Here is a 22,226-nt window from a genome sequence, read left to right on the forward strand (position 1 = left end):
TTCTCTGATTTTTCTCCAGAGCACTTATCACCAACTAGCATTCTATATTTTATGTATTTATTACCTAATCCCATTAAATCAAAAGATCCATGAGGACAGGGATTTGAGTATTTTATTCAACACTTTATCCTAAGGTCTGTAAAGTAGATATCCAGTATTTTTTTATTTAATAAAATACTTAGTCTGAAGTCAGCAAAAGAGAACAACTGTCAGAAACTGCCAACTGTCTAAAAGGCCCAATCTCACATTCTAATCTCTGGATTATTCTCAAGAAAAACAAATCATTATAAGCCCAGTTCCAAACACTTAGCTTTTAAAAGACATTCACACAAAAATAATATAATGCTTACTGTGACTTCCTGGTTATCAAAAAATGTGAAATCTAGGGTCAACTTATAATTTCCTGCTATCTAAAGAAAAACATTATAGATCTGATCTAAAGTATCTCAAGTGCAAATCTTAATGCTACTTACATTAAGTGGTTCAAGAATGTTGAGATGTACAAGGCAGACCATCAGCTTCACTGTGATGTCTATTGGCACACCATCAGGTATAGCACAGATAACATTGTCACCAGCTGTGCATCAGACAAACAGAAAGTTCCTTATAATCTTAGAAAGTGGAGCAAATGAAGCAAACTATACCTTCTATCTAAGACCTCATTTACTTTACTCAAAGCAAATGATTCTACAGTCAGTTCTAAGTTTGGCCAACTCTGGTTCTAGGCTCTTAAATTTCCTTTGGTCTGTCTTTTGATTAGCAATTATCCTTCCTATTTTCCTAATACTTTATCCACTTGCCAAAAATCTACATAAACTCCCACATCTTCTATCAAAACCACAAAAAACTAAAAAACAAAAGTGACAAATAAGGATATATGAACTTTCTCTTTTTCTTCTTGAATCCAAGAGCCTTTTTTTAGTCTTCACTACAAAAGAGACTGAGAAAGGGATGATGTAATATTGTGCTTAAGTTTAAAGCAGAATTTTAAGTAATGCTTTAGTTTGAAACAGAATTTTTTCAATATTTAATAAGTTTGAAATAAATTAGTAGAGAGCATTTTAAGCCCTTTTTAAAAAGCAAATTGCTTTAGTTTGAAAGGTTTCTGATAAGCTGCTCCATACTTCATTCTTTTTTCACATAACACTATCAAGGCCCTGTGTCAATGACAAACGCCAAGTTCAAACAGATGTACTGAGGGGGAAAAAAAAGGACTAAAACCAAGTTAAAAAAAAAAATCATCTGTCAGTGAATACTCACAAGAAAATGATATGGAATCTTTGTTAGGAAAACTTGCTATGAAAACACTACTAATTTCAAAATACCATGTTATAAACAAAAGGATTATGCACTCTCTCCTATGCAGAGGAAATTACAACCTTTATTCTCTTCCGAAGTGCCTTCGTCTGTAGTTCTTTTTTCCAGCACAATTCCAGAAAAATCTGTAATTACCTAAAAGTATGGGGGCAGGGGGAGAAGCAGGAGCCAATGTGATACATTAACATTTTTATATCATATTAACTAATGATTCGCTAAAAATACATAATTTCTCTATATCAAACCAATCTAATTTTCCCAAAAGATTAAGAAATGAATCATAACCATTAGTCTGCTGCTGAGTCCTGCTATGCTGAAGTACAGGCGTACCTAGCATCTGTGAAAACAGCAACAGCTTTTATCATATGGTAACTACATTTTATATTTCATACAGGATTATTACAGAACTTAAGTGTGTCCATACAAACTTTAAATGTATAGTTTAAAATAAATAATATATATAATTTAGATGAGGAATTGTCAATTTGTAAGAATTTCTAAAACAAAAAAAAGTGCATGTTCAAAACCTAACAGAGAAACACATAAATATTCCTACCTCCAAAGCTCTGTCATATTGTTTATTAGAAATGTATAGTTCAGCTGCAATGTTAACATCTTCCATGGAGACTAGGCCCTGGTGTTTTGAGAGAGCTTCTTCAATTATGTTAATAGCTGAAGTAACATCATTGGCTTCATAGTAACTCCTAAAATATTAATGGCAAAAATTGATCAGTGCTTATTAATTCAGATCATAAAACTCATTTTCCTACACAGGCCCTCTATTAACTATGAATCTCATTTTCTTAAAATTTGGGAGGAGAAAACTCTTCTTTAAAATCATAATCAGAGATGATCCAGAGAAAAATGTGTACTGTCAGTATAACCATGTCATAACATCAAGCATCTCTCTCTCCCAAAGCTACCTCGTATCATTCTAGCTCACTCCCTTTGTAACTCAATACCAATAACTTTCCTACCTCAATGGGATCTACAAAACATTCATCCTACCACTTTTTACTGTGGCTGCCATTCCTGTCCTCACTTTTCTCCTTCTCTGTCTTCCAATATTACAATTACTCTCTTGTGCATCTCAGTTCTCCTGCACTTCTCTCCCTTTATCAAGGTCATCTGATAAAACTCCAACTCTGATTAATCCAAATATGCCTTCCCCACCAGCTGCCCATGCTACTAAACTCTAAATTAATGACTAATGTTGGTAGCATGTGCCAACCTAAAGGAAAGTTTTCATCTTAAAACGTCATTCTAGTACAGGCTCAAGATAAAACGACTATAGATCTCAGAGCATAAATATTTCACTAGCACATTTGCAATAACTTAGTGTATACGTACATAATTTATGAAAACCTGGGAATCTAGTCATCCTTCAGAACATGTTCCATTTTTAAACTTCTGGGCACATGAAAGATAATCAAATATATAATACAATTTTTTCTAAACAATCACACAGTCAACTTGGAAATAAAAGAGTACTGGGGGAAAAAAACCTCTGTATTTAAGCACAATATTAAAATACAGGAATTCCGCAAAACACTTTCCTAAACCTCAATAAAAAGTACATTCACTTTAAATATATCTTTTGATTTCAAAAACAAGATGATTAATAAGAACATTTGTGTATATTTCAACTTGAAACTTACTTTGCCATATCTCTAGTCAATTGCATAAATCGTTCACCATCAGATGGAGACAAAAGGTTTAAAATACGCCTATAACCATCCATTGCCATTTTGTGATCTCCCATCTGTTCATAAAGGCTTGATCGCTCCCACAGGTAACGGACATTAGTAGGTTCATATTTAAGTGCTAAAAAGAAAATAAGGAATATAAGTTACAGATTTATTATATAAGGGGGTTCATGGTACCTGGATGTGACCCATCTTTTCAGAAAATCTATTAAACACTCTAAGCTAATTTGCCAACAGAACCAATTGGTTTATTCCAGACTAAATCTACCTTCATAGGAATGCTAGATTATGCTCGACCAAATAGAAGCCTACTACTACTACTAAGACTTCAGTCGTGTCTGACTCTGTGTGACCCCATAGATGGCAGCCCACCAGGCTCCCCCATCCCTGAGATTCTCCAGGCAAGAACACTGGAGTGGGTTGCCATTTCCCTCTCCAATGCATGAAAGTGAAAAGTGAAAGGGAAGTCACTCAGTCATGTCCGACTCTTCGCGACCCCATGGACTGCAGCCTACCAGGATCCTCCATCCATGGGATTTTCCAGGCAAGAGTACTGGAGTGGGGTGCCATTGCCTTCTCCGAATAGAAGCCTAAAATCTCCCTATTAACCTAAAATCTCCCTATTAACCTTCATTTGGTCACTGACGTCTAATATTAACTCTCAAGAAACAGCTTGGAACCAACACTGATCTTGGCAGGAAAACGAAGGTCTTGTCTTCAACCAATGGTTTTACTGTATTAGCTCAAAATATAAACAAAGTTGCTGATAAATGTGAAAATACAGAGAGCCCAAATACTTACCTCCAGTATAACAGAATACAAGGAATAAATATATTTCAACTAACAGCACCCCAGAATAGCAAGTACATTGATCAGAAAATCTATTATATAACATTTTATCAAACAAAGCAAGAAAAACATTTTTATTACCTTTTGTGTAGCAAAATATAGCCTGCTTAATATTGTCTTGTTCCAGGGACATTTCTGCCAATCTAACCCATTCTTCAGTGTCACTGGGATTTAAATGTGCAGCAATCAATTCAAACTGCAATGATTTCTCCATGTCACCTTGGTCCTCATATATCATAGCAAGAGTGGAAAATGGCTCATAAGCCAAAGGAGCTATAATGAATAGAATAAAAGAACAAATTTCATTGGCTGAGGGAAGACACTTATGCTAATATCAATTTCATGTTTCAAACTATGGATTCTTATGCTTTTTAAAATAATTTGAACAGAATTATACAAACAGTACATTTGCTTTAGTGTATTTTCATATACTCTTAGGATTTAAAAACTATTCTTTTCTCTAAGCAAAGTGTAATTTCATAAAAAACCCTACTCTCTACCACATTCCCCTCATGAAAAGTCCTCTTTGATAAGGCTAAACATGGCTCATTAATTCAGCAAGTTCATCCCAATGAGCATCAGCCACATCAGTGGGGTTAAATCATCAGGATCCAGCTTCCACACTGAGGAGTATGGGATTAATGGAGAGAAGATATCTAACTAGCACCTAAATCCAGATTATCAAAGTGAAAGGTTAATCCACATTTCTGAAATAATGTTTCTGAATTAAGGTTCTAAGAACATGAGGGATTAAAATCAAAGGTAACTGTCAAAATAAACAATTATAAACTAATAAAGGAACAGATAATACTGAAAAGGACCCTAGACTAAATGAAAGGAAATGCCAAAATATGGAAAAGATAAACTGAAAGTTCACTGTAGTAGACTGCTCAAGCCACTATGCAGGGCATCACTTGGCAACACACCAGGAAAACAAAATAATAAATGCAAGTGATTAGTCAAAAAGTGACTTCTAAAGATATCTTTCAATATGCCTGAGCTTTGCAGTTTAATGGAAAGATAACAAGTATATACTGTCTTTTATCAAAAAGTAGATCAAAATAATCTAACAGTGTTGATTTGGAAAATGGTAGAAAAAGAACACTCCTCAAAAGTGGCTTTAAAATAATGTGTTTGCCATATTTTAAAAAGACATATTATAAACATATAAAACTCCTAAAATGAAATGTTCAAAAACAGATTTTTTAAAAGCCTGTTAAGAGTTCAATATATATTAGTGATATTTCATTGAATCATACTCTGTGATTATCATTTTCTTGGCAATGATTCCTATTCAATTGGTAATTATATCACTGTTATTACAATCACCTCCAAGCTCCTGAATATATTTTCCAAATAGAAGAGTGAGGTACTCCTCCCTTTGTTTTAAAAGTCAGACTATTAAAATGCTATTGTCAATAATCCCCACATTAAACACCTTGTCTTATGATTTCCATGCACATCAATATCGCCTCTTCACGTTCTCCTCGAGCAAAGCGAATGTTGGCTTCACCCATGAGACCTCTCAGAGCTCTGGGAAGTTTACTCCGAGGTCTTTTCTCCTACAAAACAAAAATGACATTTAGACTCAAACAGAAAACAAACCCAACCCAACAAAACTTTCCTACAGTAGCAAGTTCAAAGTACAATAAAGTATTTAAATAAAGCAAAAATCAAACTGGTCAGGCATTACTAAATTACTAATTAGACCAAATGTAGAAATGGATGTTGCAAAATGGATTTATATGCCAGGAGATTTATGATGCAATCTACTGAATATTCTTCTCTCAAATTTATCTACTCAGAATGCTACTGCTGCTGCTAAGTCGCTTCAGTCGTGTCCGACTCTGTGCAACCCCACAGACTGAAGCCCACCAGGCTCCACTGTCCCTGGGATTCTCCAGGCAAGAACACTGGAGTGGGTTGCCATTTCCTTCTCCGATGCATGAAAGTGAAAAGTGAAAGTGAAGTCACTCAGTCGTGTCTGACTCTTCGAGATCCCATGGACTGCAGCCTACCAGGCTCCTCTGTCCATGGGATTTTCCAGGCAAGAGTACTGGAGTGGGTTGTCATTGCCTTCTCCCCTACTCAGAATAAATTAGGTTAAAAAAAAAAATCAAGGTACAATATAAACCTTTTAATAGCAAAATTATAGTAAATTTTGACATTTATAATAATAATTAAGGTTTAACATTTTAAAATCTCTAAAAATGAAACATAAGAAATCAGTTGCAATCTCACAGTATTTCCTTTCTTACAGTTGAATTCTTTCAGTATAAATGTATAAAGACTTTTTTTTTTCAATTTCTATGTCACATTTTTACATTCTGTTTATAAATACCAAAATAAGAAACATTTTACTTTCATCATTTTCTTGGTTTCACGATTGAGAACCATCTCCAGTACAAACACGTCGCCAGCAGTGGGTTGCTCAGGTGTTTCTTCCTCCTCCTCTTCCTCCTCTTCTTCCTCTTCCTCCTCCTCATCTTCATTCTCTCCAAGCATGGAAGCAAAGACCTTGTGAACTGACTTACTGACTCCATCTGACGTTTCGCCTAAAGAAAAAGACATTGAGGTAGGAAACAAAAGCTTTAGCATACTCAGCACTTGAAAGAAAAACAAACGGTATTTTCTGGAATATAAATTTCTACCCCAGCATTACCAAACTTGAAAGTAAAAGACAAATGAACATTCCCAAAAACAATCCAAAGAAAGCTGTCAAAAAGGCCATGTTTTTTACTTTGTAGGAACTGCTGACTCATCCTTTAGGCCTTATCCAGACATACAGGCAAAATTAAGTAGGAAATCAGAAACACACAGAGTAATAGTTAAAAGCAGAGAGGAAAAAAAAAATTAGGAATTTCAGGACACAGACCTAAGAACTAACTAACCTAAGACCTAAGAACAAGTCTGGTGGTACATAATCAGGGCATATAGCACAGGGGTTTAAGGTGAGGCCTCTAGAGTCAAGCTGTCTGGTTTCAAACTTTACCACTATCTATTGCCAGCTGTTTTACCTTGGGCAAATTACTGAAGCTCTCTGTACCTCAGTTTGCTCATCTGTAAAAGGGATCAATAACGTCTGCCTTACAGGGTTACTCTGAGTCTTCAAATACACATACTGAGAAAAATGCCCAACATACAGTAAGAGCTTAATAAATGCTATTATTATTAAAACAACATTATTATTTTAGGAACAAAATAACATATTTCCTCTGTATCTAAGGAGATCACTACAGTAAAATTATTTCTCTAAATTTATAATGATTATCTTGAATAATAAAGATAAGTTTAGAAGCCAATTTGTTGTTAAAGCAGAGATATGGCATATTTCAGAAAAGCTACAATGAAACAGTTAAAATAAATGTACATAAATATATTTATTAAAAAATCCTAAAGCTTATTCACTTATGTAAAATAACCTCAAACTGCAAGGATGCTAGACAAATAAGACAGTCAATATATTTAAGGAAGAAGAGAATAAAAAAAACCCACGTTTTGAGAAATAAATATTATAGTAATACTTACTATGACATCATAATGATCATCTTCAAGAATTCTAAACACCCAAAATAAATATAATGTTGTAAAACAAACCAATAAATTTATTACAGTAATACAAAAAAGAGAAAAGTCATACAATCATCGTGATACACAGAAGCTTTTTTGGCCATGCTGCATGGCTTGCAGGATCTTAGTTCCCCAACCAGGGATGAAACTCAGGCCTTGGCAGTGAAAGCACTGAATTCTAACCACTTAACTGCCACCGAATTCCCCCAGAGAAGCATTTGATAAAATCCGACACCTATTCCTAATAAAAATTTTTAGTCAAAAGAAATATAAGAGAATACCTTTAACTTGACAAAAAGTACATACAAAAAAGGTTCCACAAACACAGTTAATGGCTAATTATCCAAAGATACTGGCAATGAGACAAGCATGCCTACTATCACCATTCCTTTTAAGATTTTACTGGAGATTCTAGTCAATGTAATAAGGGAGGAGAAATAAAGGCATAAAGATTAACAAAGAAATAAAACTGTCATTCACAGATTACATGATGATACATAGAATATCCAAAAGAATCTATGCACAAAAACTGTCAGAATTTATGAATTTAGCAAGGTTCCTGAACACAAAGTCACTATACGAAATACATTCCTAGGAAACTGGGAGCTTAATATCTTAAAATGACTGTTATTATTTGAGCTGAGGCTAGTATGCCTGACTACTCATGGTAAGCAGAAAGCACTGATTCAAGTAACCACCTTTTTCGGCCACCTCTTAGTATTCTGGCCTGGAGAATCCCATGGACAGAGGAGCCTGGTGGGATACAGTCCCCAGGGTCACAAAGAGTTGGACATGTCTTGGCAACTGACTCTTTCACTTTCACTGGCAAGCATCCCATGGTGCCTGCTACTAACAGTTGCACCTCAAAGACAATGTTATGGTGGAAGAGCAGCTCTTCCTCTGAGCAGATAAGGAAGGACTCACAGATTTTAGAACAAGTTCAGCCCGCTTTTTCACTCCACTTGCCTAGCAAAGAATCTATAATCCTAATTTTCTCTCCTCTTTGCCCTTTCTTCCCCACTTGGTCCAAGGAGGCAGACAAAACCTGTTCATTTTCTGTTCACCTGACTAGTGTTTTCTCTGTGTAAAGTCTTACTTGTTTGGAAGAAAAACAATCAGCCTCCATTTCTACCCCCTAAGGGCCAGACAGTTTAGCTTAGTTCTCAATTAGACCTTATATGTGAAAATGATAGCTGCTCAGTTGTGTCCAACTCTTTGTGACTCCATGGACTGTGGCCCACCAGGTCCTCTGTCCATGGAATTCTCCAGGCAAGAATACAGGAGTGGGTAGCCATTCCCTTTTCCAGGGGATCTTCCCGACCCAGGGATAGAATCTAGGTCTCCTGCACAGTATCCATTTCTACCCAGTAAGGCAAGAAAGTTTAATTTAGTTCTCAGTTAGACCCTATGCCCACAGTTAAATTCTAATTGATAGTTCTGCATCCCACATTACTTGATATGAATGACTGGATACCACAAACTATCATTAGTATTCTAATCAATCACCAGAAATTAATAATTTGCCTACTAATTCATCACTTAGGCTCCCATAAGTTTAACTGTTCTGGGTCCAGTAACCAAATTTAGTATCTGGTCATGCGGAGCTGAGGACTAAATCCTGGAATGAGGTAACACACCAAGATATCTATGCTGTGTCGAAGGTCCCATGTGGACAGCCAACTGGCCTTCCACTCTGACATTTCTACCTCTCATAATTAAAGAAGCGATTTGGAAGACCTTTGTATAGAATTATAATTCATTACAATTTGGGGGAGTCCTGGAATAATTAGCAACCACATGAGAGGGTCAATTTAAAAAACTGTGATCCCAAAAGGCTCCCAAACACTGATACAGATTTGAAACCCTTCTCCACAAACACAGCCCACTAAGCAGCACCATAATCAATAATTCAACAAATACATATTGAGCACCTATTATATACCAAGCACCATGTTCCTAAAAAGCCAGATATCAACAACAGAATACCACAGCAATTTAAAAAAAAATAACACTTTCACTAAATTATTAGATACCGTTAAAATTTAATGCAGGCAGTGATCTTAACATACCTTCACTGGCATCTTTGCCCTGAGATTTGGTAGAGTTTATTCCTGATGATGACGGAACTTCAGAGTCATTTGGATTTTCTTCAATTGATGACTTTCCTTTTTCCTGAAGACTCTGGGATTGAAAATTAATTAATGACTCCAAATACAAATGCACATTTAGCTCTTTCCAGCTGAGAATAGAACATCTGTCTCATTTTCTATTTCTATAAAACTTGAGCTCTGAACACATACATTGTAGGTGAAATCTAAATTTGAATACTGTCAAGCATTTCACTGTACTTGGGTCTCATTTTTCAGTCTGAATCAGCCATTTGTAAAAAGTAATTTTTAAAACCCTGATAATTTCATTAATCTTCACATTGCAGTCTTTCTTTTTTCAGCCTTCCTTTTTAAATGAAAAGAGATGGGGCACTATTGATTGCATGATTTAGGAAAGAATCCAACAGCTAACCTCAAAAGGTGCAATTACTTTTATTTTCCCTCCGATTTCAAGTGAAGAGACATGAAAAAGTCATGTATTTCCTCATTTACCAGAGAAGTTTTTGTTATCAGACACAAAAAAATCACTGTTTCTGTGGATTACATCACACCATTGGGAGACTACTCAAAAATGGGAGCTGAAACCACTCCGTCCGGAAATGGACACTAAGGCCTCAAGAAGAGAGGTGAATTGCGCGTTCAAAGTCACAAAAATAACAGCGGCAAAGCTAGAACTTGAAGCAGATACACACCGACTCCAAACTCTACTGCCCACACCCCACCTCCATCCCCACACCATTTAATCTACCAGCGTTAAACTACTCTCAAGTAAAAAAAAAAAAAAAAAGTACTATTGACAACAGTAAAAAGAGAAAGAAGTGGTTCCCACCGAGACAAAAGCTTTCTGGTGAGTGAAATGTTTTAAAGAGGAGCTTAGCACAGGGATAATGTGAGAACCGGAGTTTCGGTAAAAAGGGGAAGAAACTGCTAGAGGTACGCGGCCCACCCTATAAGGGTGAATTCAGTGGGTCCTTCAAATCTCTTAAGTGTATTAGGGCGACAAGACAGTGACAGCATCCAGGCCTATCATCTCCTCACTTTCTTCTCGCGGGTTTTTCTCTCCTCTCTTCTCCTTTCGAACTCCTCAAAGGAAATCTTCCCTTCCAGATAGTCGATGAGCTCCGGACTGAACCCCGACATGCTTGCGGGGTTCTGCTACGCAGTTTCAGGAACGAGGACAGACGAACGGAAGAGCAGAGGCTGCCAGACGTTAGCCCCGCACCGAGCCGCTAAAGGCAAGGACCCGAAGTCCTTCTGAGAAACTGGCTCGGCCTGCGCCGCAGCCGCCGCGCTCAGGTTCCGCAGGAGCCTTTAAGCCAGGCTTCTTCCGGGAGGCGTGAGTATGAGCGCGGGAGTAGGCGGGACCTGATCTGGACCCTCCCAGCTTCCAGGACTTGGAGCTTGCAGTCGGGCTCAAGCCTCTGGTTTAAGCTTGTTAAGGAGTTGGGGAATGTGCTTGAAGAAAATGTTCCTTCGTCTACAGTATTTCCTTCAAAAATATTTGTTCTTTAATTTGATCTTTGGTTGTTCAGTGGCTTAGTCGGTCCAACTCTTTGTGACCCCATGGACTGCAGCACGCCAGGCTTCCCTGTCCTTCACTATCTTCTGAGTTTGCTCAAACTCATGTCCATAGAGTCGCTGATACCATCCAACCATCTCATCCTCTGTCGCCCCCTTTCCCTCTTGCCCTCAATCTTTCCCAGCATCAGGGTCTTTTTTAATGAGTCGGTTCTTCGCATCAGGTGGCCAAAGTATCAGCTTCAGCATCAGTCCTTCCAGTGAATACTCAGGACTGATTTCCTTTTAGGATTCACTGGTTTGATCTCGCAGCCCAAGAGACTCTCATTGTCTTCTCAAACACCGCAGTTCAAAAGCATCACTTCCTCAGTGCTCAGCTTTCTTTTTAGGCCAACTCTCACATTCATACATGACTACTGGAAAAACCAGAGCTTTGACTATCTATATGGGCCTTTGTCAGCAAGTGATGTCTTTGCTTTTTAATACGCTGTCTAGATTTGCCATAGCTTTTCTACCAAGAAGCAAGCCTCTTTTAATTAGTAGCAGAGCCAGGATTCGAAGCCTGGTCTATCTGACTCCAAATCCCATACTTGGAATTAATACGCTGTCTGTCCTTGAGGCTTCCCTGGTGGCTCAGCAGTAAAGAATATGCCTGGCAATTTAAGCCCTGTGTTGGGAAGATCTGCTGGAGAAGGAAATGCCAGCCCACTCCAGTATTCTTGGCTGGGAAATCCCATGGACAGAGGATCCTGGTGCACTGCAATCCATGGGGTCACAAAGAGTCGGACACAACTTAGGGACTAAACAACAACTGCCTCTCCTCAGTGTAACTCTTCGTCAACCTACACACTCCTGTGCTTTATATTTTACACTGAATTATAACTTTCTCTATTTCCTATTCTAGAGACACTTGCTGTCAACATCTTGAGAACAGCACTACATCTTAATGAACTTTCCTCTCTAGGCTAGTAATCTGTGCTTAAATCACATTGATGAACTCAACTGGATGGAACTGAAAGTGCCTTTGGGATGGGCAAGGGAGTAGAAGTATGAAATGCAGCTCAATATGAAGCTGAGGTTGCTGCTGCTGCTAAGTCGCTTCAGTCGTGTCCGACTCTGTGTGACCCCATAGACGGCAGCCCACCAGGCTCCTCCGTCCCTGGGATTCTCCAGGCAAGAACACTGGAGTGGGTTGCCATTTCCTTCTCCAATGCATAAAAGTGAAAAGTGAAAGTGAAGTTGCTCAGTCATGCCCGACTCCTAGCGACCCCATGGACTGCAGCCTACCAGGCTCCTCTGCCCATGGGGTTTTCCAGGCAAGAATACTGGAGTGGGTTGCCATTGCCTTCTCCGAGGTTAGGGACAAGTTACAGGGAGCCTAACACCTGACTTGGCCACTAGTGCCTCCTAATGACAATCCAGATGCACAAAAGCCACAGTTTGATGGCAGAATGAGGACCAGGACCAGCAAGAGGGGAACTCCCAGGTGAGAGAAAAATATCTCACAGGTAGAAGTCATTCATTTCTCATGATAAAGGATCCCCAGGGCCCTATCTGGGTATAAAATATGGGAGGCTAGCAAGGTAACTCACAGAAATTCCTAACAGGTAAATTCTCCCCTGAGTTTCTCCAGGCATCCAGGGAACTGCACTTGAGAGGAAGTCAAGAGTCTCCAGTCCTAAGTCTCCTAGGGGAAAAGAAGGAAATCAAAGGGAGAAGAGCTGGTCATCTGGTAACGAGAATGTTCTCCTGAGACCCAGATGGCCTGTGTGCTCAGTCACTCAGGTGTGTCCAACACTTCGTGACCCCATGGATTGTAGCCTGCCAGGCTCCTCTGTCCATGGAATTTTATTTTGTTATTGGATGCCTGGAATATGGGAGTAACAATTGCGAAGATACAGATTCACGTTGTGGAGAACTGGAGAGGGAGCAAGGGGGTGACAGTTTTTCTGCTATGGAATACCTTGATGACCATTCTTTTATAGGTCAGAATATATTATAGCAACATGTCTTGAAATTGTAATCTTTCTGCTTTTCCTTTCTCTACTTCCTTGTAAGTAATGTGTCCACTGGTGAGTCAGAGGCATCCGCATTACCTTGAGATGAAGTGGAATTGTTACAGCAGTAATGAAAATAGCAAGAAGAAACTTTTCAGACTTTCTGACTCATTTCTGAGAATCAAAATGAAATGTCTGAGGAAAGGAGAACACTGAATTTATACCATGACCAGAGCATGAAGAGTACACAGGGAGGTAGTGACTCCCCTTTCTCAAGTGGAGTCAAGATGGGGTATAATGCTTTTGGGGAAGCAGTTTTTCCATGGTTGTCTTTTCTGCAAAAGCTTTTCACTGCTTTCACTCTGGGCTATCTTTTCAAGGATGTCTGGAGAACAAACAGCCTTGAAAGACAGAAATACTGTCTCCCTCTGGGGCAGAGGACAGATTTATTTCCTGACCAGTATAATAAAGATGTTTCCCTCTGGGACAAAGGTTGGGCATGTTTGGGCACGTAGCCCCCTTATAAGAGTGAGGATTTCCTAAGTTTGGGGTTCCTTGGCTGTGGCACAAATCAACTCATACCCAGTGAATACCTGGACCCACCCCCACAGGGCCCCCGTGATACTTGGGGGACAAGGAGAACCAATCTGAGTGTAAAACTCAAGCTGCTTCCTGAGCCATGAATAATAAAATCTGTTGCCTCAGACCCAGGGATCTCAGGGTCCACCAAGATGTGTGAAATTATAGCAGCTACTGTGTAGCTTGCAAATTGGACAAAATCTTGCACCCTTAATAGTTCTTGACCACACTAGACCTGGGACAGGGGCCAACAGGCCATGTCCTGGGGACAGGGAATGGGATGCTCATCAAAGAGGAGCAGAGTCAGTGTTGAGAGGCTGTTAGGGACCTAAGAAAGAAGGACTACAGACCCCTTGGGAGCCTAGATCACCTGCAGAACACTTAGTATTTTCATTGCAGGAAACAGTACTCTTCTGCTGATGACAAAATCAGTGAACAAAATCACTTCCCCAGTGACCTTTTAGAAACACAACTAGGGAGGTTTTGGTTGTCAAAATAATGGGGGAGGGAGAGGGGGGAATCACTAATATGCCACTATATATTGTCTGGGGACCAGGTGTGCTAAATGGTCACCATGAAGACCTGTCCTTCCCCAAATGACAATCCCATCACTGTTAAGAAACTCTAGCCTAGTGGAGTGTAGGCCTCCCATCGCCAGCTAACTGCCAGTTGTGGGGAATTTTTCAGCAGAAGGATGCATGCTGCTTCTCTGAGACTTTGCAAGCTCACAGGTAAAAGTCCCCTGTGGATGCTCTTCCTTTTCAAAGACCTTGAAACTGATAAAGCATTCCTATTTTGGAGGTCTTGACAACCAGAGCAGGAGTGGTGAAAGGAAAAGGGAAAGCCAGTCCCTTTGGTATTTGAGTGGAACTAGACAGTGGTGAAGGATCCCCACTACTCTATCATTTATCTGAATAGGCTATATTTTTATGAGGAATAATATCAATAATTACTTACATCCTTTAAATGGTTAAACAAAAAATCTTGGCATTAACTAGAAGCAGCTTCCATTACTGTGTGACTAATAGCAAAATATCACACATTTAGTTCAACTCAACAAGTATTTTTTGAGTGATTGCTACATGCAAGGCATTGTAGTAGGTGCTGGAGAAATAAAAAATGGCTTAGATATGATCTTGGCTCACAAATATCTCACAACTCTCCAGGGAAAATAGACACTTATACGACTACTTACGTAGAACATACTGAACCAGATATATAACCTGTTCCTGCATATTTTATTATTTATATTCAATCATCCACCAAAAAAGCCACATAAAACTACTTTGGAATGTACAGACTAGCGTCATTAGGATTACAATGTTTGCTTCTAGCACAATGTATGTGGTTTGTTTGTTTGTTTGTTTGTTTTTGCAGAAATCAGAAAAAATGATATAGCCCTTCATAAAGAGAAGTAGTTGTTACAAATAAGAATATGAGAATCAGACTAATTCAGCCTGAGTTGGGGAGGGGTGGTGGAGGAAGAGGACTGGTTATGAAAGAAGGGAAATCTGCCTGTATCTACCCTCCCTTCATATGGTTGTAGGTTCCTAAGATATCTGCTGTGGGGTTTCCCTTGTAGCTCAGTTGGTAAAGAATCTACCTGCCGGGGTGCAGCCCGGGTGGATCCAGGGAATTCGAAGCATGGATGGCGTTGGCGTGAGAAAATCTTATTTATTGATTGATATAAGATTAGATTAAGAAACAACAGTGTAGTAGGAAAATCAAGTGGAGGAAGAGGGCTGAATAACTTGGATTACGCAGAAGACCAATAAAATTCCAGACAAGGAATTTGCACCATCTACGTTGGGCCACCGGCTCTCGCTTGAATATCTAAGGGTGCCTCGCCTTAGGCTCCCTTTCGCGCGGATCTTAGCAGCCAGGGCAAGTAAGTAGACTTGGCGAGCCTCCGATGGGAATTCAGCCTGAAATTAAAGTAAAGAGCAGAGGGAGGGAAAGGGAGAAAAGGAGAGAGAGAGACACGGGGGAAACCAGTCCAGCGACTGGCTCCGGCCCCTGTTGTTCAGAAGACCTTTTATACTTTTGATAAAACATGGAGAGCAGTGGGTAACACAAAGTTACGCAGCGTTAGCAGTCCAGACTCTTATCAAAACCAGGCTTTTCTCTCTGCATACCTAATTGTATACACAAGTCTTAGGTGATTTACATCACCTTCTGGCTAACAAGGGCCAATTAACATTTTACAGCCTTTTTTCTGATAAGGGTTTATCAACCAGAAGACTTATTTGTGTTGATCTTCCCAAAGTCTGGTGCCATTCTCAGAAAGCACTAAATAAAGTTACATTCTTACATAGCAAAGATACAGCAGTTTATAACAAGTGAAAGGAGTACAGTGATTTATAACAAAAGAAAAGTAATTAACTCAAAAGTCTAGTGTTGCTAACATCAAAACTACTATACTCCTTTTTCTATATCCCAATTACATTGATTAATATCCTTCAGGTGTTAAAAGATAAAGAATATGGAGGCCTGGCAACAGTCATTGACTCAACAGTGAAAACCCATCACCAATATGATTTTTAACTTTTTCGAAAAGGCTCTGTATCTTTAAGATGCTTTTAAGCTGTGTGCCTCTCGCGGTTGGGGGGCTGTAAGCAATTCACAAGCTGTAAGAGGTCTGGGGAACCTGTTAGGCAAGCTAGAGAGCAATCAGAGGGGGTTTAACTGAAACATCCCTTTCAAATGCAGAAGGCTAAAGCCCTGAGTTGACTTTTTCCAGAGAATATTAGAAGAATGGAAAAGCAGGCAGATTCTTATTTTGGGGGGGGGGGGGGTAGATGCTCAGGAAATTCCAGGAGGAAAACCTGAGGTCTGATTAGTCTTGCCAGCAGAGCTCTTGCCACATGACCTTGTCACAGGTGGAATTCCTCACGCTGGCTTCCAGCATCTACCTGCAATGCAGGAGACCTGGGTTCGATTTCTGGGTTGGGAAGATCCCCTGGAGAAGGAAATAGCAACCAACTCCAGTATTCTTGCTTGGAGAATCACATGGACAAAGAAGCCTGGCAGGCTACAGTCCATGAGGTTGCAAGTCAGACACGACTTAAGAGACTAAACCATGATATCTGCTGTAGCACAATGTCCACCTCTGAACGTCATGGCAGAGAACATCTCCCAGAGGCCCGAGCAACTCCTAAAATCCCGTGTTTCTTTGTCTTCTATTTCAACTTAATTGTGGATATTCATTACCTACTCTCTCTTGATATGAAACTAAGACTGTGGGGTCTTTTAATAGCATATGCTGACAATAGAAATGTATATTCTTTTTAGGAAAAAGATACATTTTAAACCCAAATTCCTGTTACAGATAATTAACTAAAATAAAAATGATCAATGTCCCTTTCAACTGATGATAAAAAAGAAACATAGAACACAGCTGAAAGGAATTTCCTTTGACTTTATGGTATTTTTGTCATCCTTCCAAATATATGCAGTGCTATATTGATATCTATGATTATTGAGTGAGAAAAAAACCATGCACATAAGTCACATATGTCCCAAAGCTCAAACTATTTACATGTAGATCTGGAAATACAGAATAAAATCATTACAGACTGATAAAAGCGGAGAGGGGAAAACACAGACAAAAGCTTAGCCATGATCAAGACTGAATTTTTCTAGTGAGAAGCTTCATCTGTAGTTTTAAAACCACCAGACTTCTGAAAGAAAAAGAAAACATTATAATGAAATAGAAAAAAGATTATACAATTAACACAAAGACCCAAAGATCAACATATTTCAGTGAAAACTCTTTTTTGTCTTCATTTCCTAATCAGAGTTGTTAGGACTGGAAAGCTTGCAATTATGAAGTATTCTCCAAATCAGAAATTTTGCTTCTTTCACAAAGTTGAATAATTCTTTTTTTAAATAAATTTATTTATTTTAATTGGACGTTAATTACTTTACAATATTGTATTGGTTTTGCCATACATCAACTTGAATCCGCCACAGGTATACATGTGTTCCCCATCCTGAACCCCCCTCCCTCCTCCCTCCCCGTACCATCCCTCTGGGTTGTCTCAGTGCACCAGCCCCAAGCATCCTGTATCATGCATCGAAGCTGGACTAGCAATTCGTTTCATATATGATATTATACATGTTTCAATGCCATTCTCCCAAATCATCCCACCCTCGGCCTTTCCCACAGAGTCCAATTATTATATTACAGTACCACTAATGGTGCTTTTTTTCCCCTGCCCTTAAACATTATCTCATTTTGTGCTCACATGAGTATATGTACTTGATGTTTTCTCTAAAACTTTGAGTTAGAGATCCATATATGCAATTTATAGATGAATAAACTAAGGCTTAAAAAATAGCTTATATGTAATACTGTCCCATACTGAAATAGATACTTGGCATTAATAATTATTCTCTTTTTAGTGTATGTTACTCTTAGGGCTGAGTGTGAAAAGTAGTCAAGGGAAGCCTTCATTGATATACTTGTTTGTCTTCTATCTTATTTTCTCATTGTAGGACAGTTTTCAAGTTCATATGCCACATAGTAAATTGCATCCTCTTGTTAGAATAACAATTATTATTTTTTTAAATCATCACATTTAAAGTAGCTAATCATCAAAATCCTTTCATAATCATAATGAAGTGCAACCATGGTTTGCTTCCTCATAATTCCATCCATATGCCCATGAAAAAAATGGGAGTAGATTTTAATTACTATTCGGTTCCCTCTACTATTCAGCAAAAGAGAAAGTTAATAGACTAGAATTATAATGTATTTTCTTTGCACCATACCTGTTCCTTTTAAAATGGTAGGTATTTATTTGATAGGGATGCCAAAGCAATATGAATAAAAATTAAATCTTAGACATAAATTTCTAAATTTTTTCCTATGATAAAGTGCCATCTTTACTAATATTCTACCTTTTTCTCCCCACAAGGTGAGGAAGTTCAAGCTCAACTATATGCTTAATAATTCTCCCCAAAGAAACCATTCTTTTAACTTTTTAATTTCCATTTAATCTAACTGGACAATTCAATATATTTCTTTACATATGATTTTCCACATAATTTAGCTATATGACCTGGTCTGAAAAAAGATATAAGAATAGGTGGTTTTTCATCATATTTCATAATTCTGTTTTCTACCATTTTAATATATCTCTTCTCCCCAGAAAGCTATCCTTTGAAAATTACTGTCATTTCTTTTTAAAACCAGACTGTAAAATATATGAACCAAATCTGAGTATTAACAGTGACAAGTATGATCAGAACTGAGCACTTATTTATGTAAGGAAATAAAATCATTTATTCAAATATATATTTTCAAACCTATTTATGAATCAGTTATATGTTTAGAGAGATCTAGAGATAAGGGATAAATTTTACCTGCACTCAGAGGAAACAGTCAGCCTTTGAGGTAATTGGAGAGGGAGTTTTTCTGTTCTTCATAATCTGCTAATGCAGAAGCAATAAGTTCTGACTGGAAAGAGAGAGGCCTGGGATTCTCGTTCATGGAGAAAGTATCTGAAAACCTCCCAAGGTCAAGACCTCTTCCTTTAAAATATGCCTGAAGAGTTCTAAAAAACTGAAGAGAGAAAGAAATGTTCAATGTCATTTATAACTTAAATACCCTAAGCACTCAAAGGTGAGTACTTTTTCCCTTATTTTTCCCCCTGAACCCTACAGTGCTCAGAGCTCAGATGCCTCCTCTCTGACTGACGATGAAACAGAGCCAGTCGTTTTGGATGTGGGATTTTCAGCTGTGTGTTCTGCAAATATACAGAAGCTATGCAAAGTGCTATTAGATTATTTTGATACTATATTGTTATATTTTACATAATTTTCTTTAGAAAAATAGTATTCTGAAATCATAAAGTCAGCATATTTGCTATATTTGGCATATTTCTTAAGTGAGAATTTTTACTGATATTTTGAATTCTATTTCCTAGATAACTTTATGTTGAAAATAACACCTAGCAAATTGACAAGAATACAGGTAAACTTTCAGATTTTGCAACTGGGCTTTGCAAGTATTTGTTATATGAAAATCTGTTTTGTTATCACTTCAACCTAAGCTGTGCAAAATGCCCTGTTACACTCTTAATTTTGTATATTTATTAGAAACCAAGGCTATAAAGTCAATATGTATATAAGATCATTTACAAATGTAATGTGCCATGTGTCTAAAAAATCATTTCTAAATATAAATTTGTTTCTCCATGCAGAAACAACTGTGAATTGGCTAGAGAAACAATAGGAGCACTGGTTACCAGGCTAGCAAAATTCACCTCCAGTCCTGCTGGGCAATCTTCTCAACCCTTGGCAGCCTCATCTCCACTGTTCTCTAGCAGAGTGCGGTGTGCTTAACTCCAGGGAGGTGCTGATTTCACCCCACAGCCCAGAATGTCCCAGTGGCTGTTCTTACCAGATCTCGGTTTCTAGGAATGTTGAGGGGCTTCCATTTTTCTTCATTTCCCAGCATGACTCCTTGCACAAGCCCAGGTAGCACCAGGGCACCAGCCAGCAGCAGGAATGCTTTGGGCATGATGGAAGGAAGCTGAGTGAAAGGAAGGATCAAGGAAATGTCGATGACCAGAGAGGGAGTAACTGAAGAAAAGAAAAAGAGAAGGGAGGAGAAGGGAGGGCAGAAGTAGAAAAAAGAAAGAGGAAACATTTTTAAAGGGAAACAAAGAAGAAGAAGTAGTATATTGATTCACCTGAATTTTGCAGTCTTCTTTTTTTCCACATTCATTTGCTAATGAGGTCCCCCCAGAACCAGTTGATTAGCTTAAAGGAGTCTATGAGAATGAGAATGTTATACAGTGACAAACAAAGCAATTATTAATACAACCTAGAAAATGAGTATGCCTTTTCAACTGAAAAAAAAAAAAGCACTTGTCCCAAAGAAAATGTAATTCTTAATAATAACAACAGAACCCAAACCAAACAACAACCAATCTTAACTTACTTCAAGTGGTAAGAGAGCAGTCTCGAAGAGAAGAAAAAAAATGTATACCTTCCACACACATCTGAGATAGACACACCACACCAGTGTTAGTAGAGATTGTCTCCCATCCCAACGTATAAAATGGAAACGAAACTCAACAGAAAGAGCTAATAAAACTTACCAGGAGTTTGGTTTTGCCTGACTCTGGTTGGCTACACTGCCGGCAATCTGCAAGTCGATTCATGGCTACTTATAACCAGCAGATCAGTTGCAGGTGGGAGTCACTGACGTGAGCAGGAAGAGTTCAAAAATAATGATTCCATTTGCTTCCACAGCGCAAAGACCCTTGAAAACCACATCTTCAGGCTTCTTCGGAACTAACAGAGAACCTATTTGTCCTAAATACATCAGATTCTCCTCCAACCACTGAACATTTTATTTTGATGTTATAAAATACTCAAAGCACTTCCACACAGCAAAATGGCTTTCTCCTTTTTCACTTCTAAGAGAAGGTATATACACAGCAGCTGGGAATATGATGATGACTGTCCCACCTAAGTGAATGCTCTTTTGAAGTTATTAGCCTTTCAAATTAAACAGAAAATTCTATTGCAAGAGATAAAATTGCTCTTTGTAACCCATAACTTATATTTCTTCTGGGAATCTCAAGAAACTTTAAAAGTTTTAAATAGTAGCATGGTTTATTATAATACCCCTTCAAAATAGAGCAAAAAGATAGCATACATTTTTGTGGAGAAAAAAAAATGTTACCTTATCTACCGCATCGTCTTGCTAAATAAATGGCATCTGCAGAAAATGGTAGGGTTGAGTAATTGGACTTGATGAATTGAAGTTGCTTTGGTTCCAATAATTCAGAACAATCCAGGACAAGCTCTTTGTTGAGAAGGTTAGTAATCTGTATCCCTTGGAGAAGGGAATGGCAACCCATGCCAGTATTCTTGCCTGGAGAATTCCATGGACAGAGGAGCCTGGAGGGCTAAGGGTTGCCCGTAGGGTTGCAAAAAGTCAGACAGGACTGAGTAACTAAACTTTCACTTTCAGAGTAACTGTACTGGAATTCAGAGTACCTGGCTACAATCTTAGTCTTGCCATCTTGACCTTAGGAGGGTCATTATGACCTTCATTTATTCATGCCTTTTTTCATTTATTCAACAAATTTATATTGAATGCATACTATGTGCCAGGGACTGCACAGGATTTTTGAGAATAAAATGATAAGAATTATAAATCTATTTATTTAATCTGTTAATTCAGTAAAGGCACTTGCCCCAGTGACTTAACAGATTAGTGGGCAAGACAGACATTAATCAAACCTTTATACAACAAAATGTATAAATATCAAGGATGACAGCTTCTACTGAGATTATGGTGCTATGAGTGTAGAACAGGTGGATTTGATGCAGTATGAGGGATCAGGTAAGGTTTCTGTGAAGAACTGACCTTACATCTGGTAGATGAATGGGAGTTACATAGGCAACCTAGGGAGGACAGAGAGAGAAGAGTTGTTCAGAAGGTGAGCAACTCTGCTAGCCCTTGTGACCAGAAGAAACATGGCATTAAAGCAACTGAAATTAAGTTAATATCTGAGGAGCAGAGGGAGCAATGTGGGGAGCTGATGCAAGATGGGCCTGTG

At 38.4% G+C, this 22,226-nt stretch overlaps 2 protein-coding genes across 2 annotated transcripts in view; both read right to left on the bottom strand.

Annotated features, from left to right (window-relative positions):
• GTF3C3 (general transcription factor IIIC subunit 3) overlaps positions 1–10,781 on the bottom strand; it is a 36,758-nt gene extending 25,977 nt beyond the window's left edge. The window contains exons 1-9 of the mRNA XM_060411244.1: positions 10,589–10,781; positions 9,512–9,623; positions 6,234–6,427; positions 5,311–5,434; positions 3,954–4,145; positions 2,976–3,141; positions 1,874–2,021; positions 1,380–1,452; positions 474–577 (exon numbers count right to left, since the gene is read on the bottom strand). Coding sequence (XP_060267227.1) covers positions 474–577; positions 1,380–1,452; positions 1,874–2,021; positions 2,976–3,141; positions 3,954–4,145; positions 5,311–5,434; positions 6,234–6,427; positions 9,512–9,623; positions 10,589–10,690 — 1,215 coding nt within the window. The 5' untranslated portion in view covers positions 10,691–10,781. The remainder of the gene's footprint in view (positions 1–473; positions 578–1,379; positions 1,453–1,873; positions 2,022–2,975; positions 3,142–3,953; positions 4,146–5,310; positions 5,435–6,233; positions 6,428–9,511; positions 9,624–10,588) is intronic.
• A 6,261-nt stretch (positions 10,782–17,042) lies between these two features.
• Positions 17,043–20,721, bottom strand: C2H2orf66 (chromosome 2 C2orf66 homolog). The gene is made up of 3 exons (XM_012141231.5): positions 20,051–20,721; positions 19,012–19,210; positions 17,043–17,324 (listed from the first exon to the last, which is right to left on the bottom strand). The coding sequence occupies exons 1-2, from the start codon at positions 20,297–20,299 to the stop codon at positions 19,031–19,033; spliced, it is 429 nt and encodes a 142-aa protein (XP_011996621.1). The 5' UTR covers positions 20,300–20,721; the 3' UTR covers positions 17,043–17,324; positions 19,012–19,030.
• Positions 20,722–22,226: the final 1,505 nt, after the last annotated feature.

This window comes from Ovis aries, chromosome 2 (assembly GCF_016772045.2).
Source record: "Ovis aries strain OAR_USU_Benz2616 breed Rambouillet chromosome 2, ARS-UI_Ramb_v3.0, whole genome shotgun sequence".
Taxonomy (NCBI): Eukaryota; Metazoa; Chordata; class Mammalia; order Artiodactyla; family Bovidae; genus Ovis; species Ovis aries.

Excerpts from the sequence above, each read along its gene's own strand:
- C2H2orf66 (XM_012141231.5), bottom strand. The coding sequence starts at position 20,299 with ATGTTTCCTCTTTCTTTTTTCTACTTCTGCCCTCCCTTCTCCTCCCTT. Across the intron at positions 19,211-20,050 it reads TTCCTAGAAACCGAGATCTG|TTTTTTAGAACTCTTCAGGC; the intron begins GTAAGAACAGCC and ends TTCTCTCTTCAG.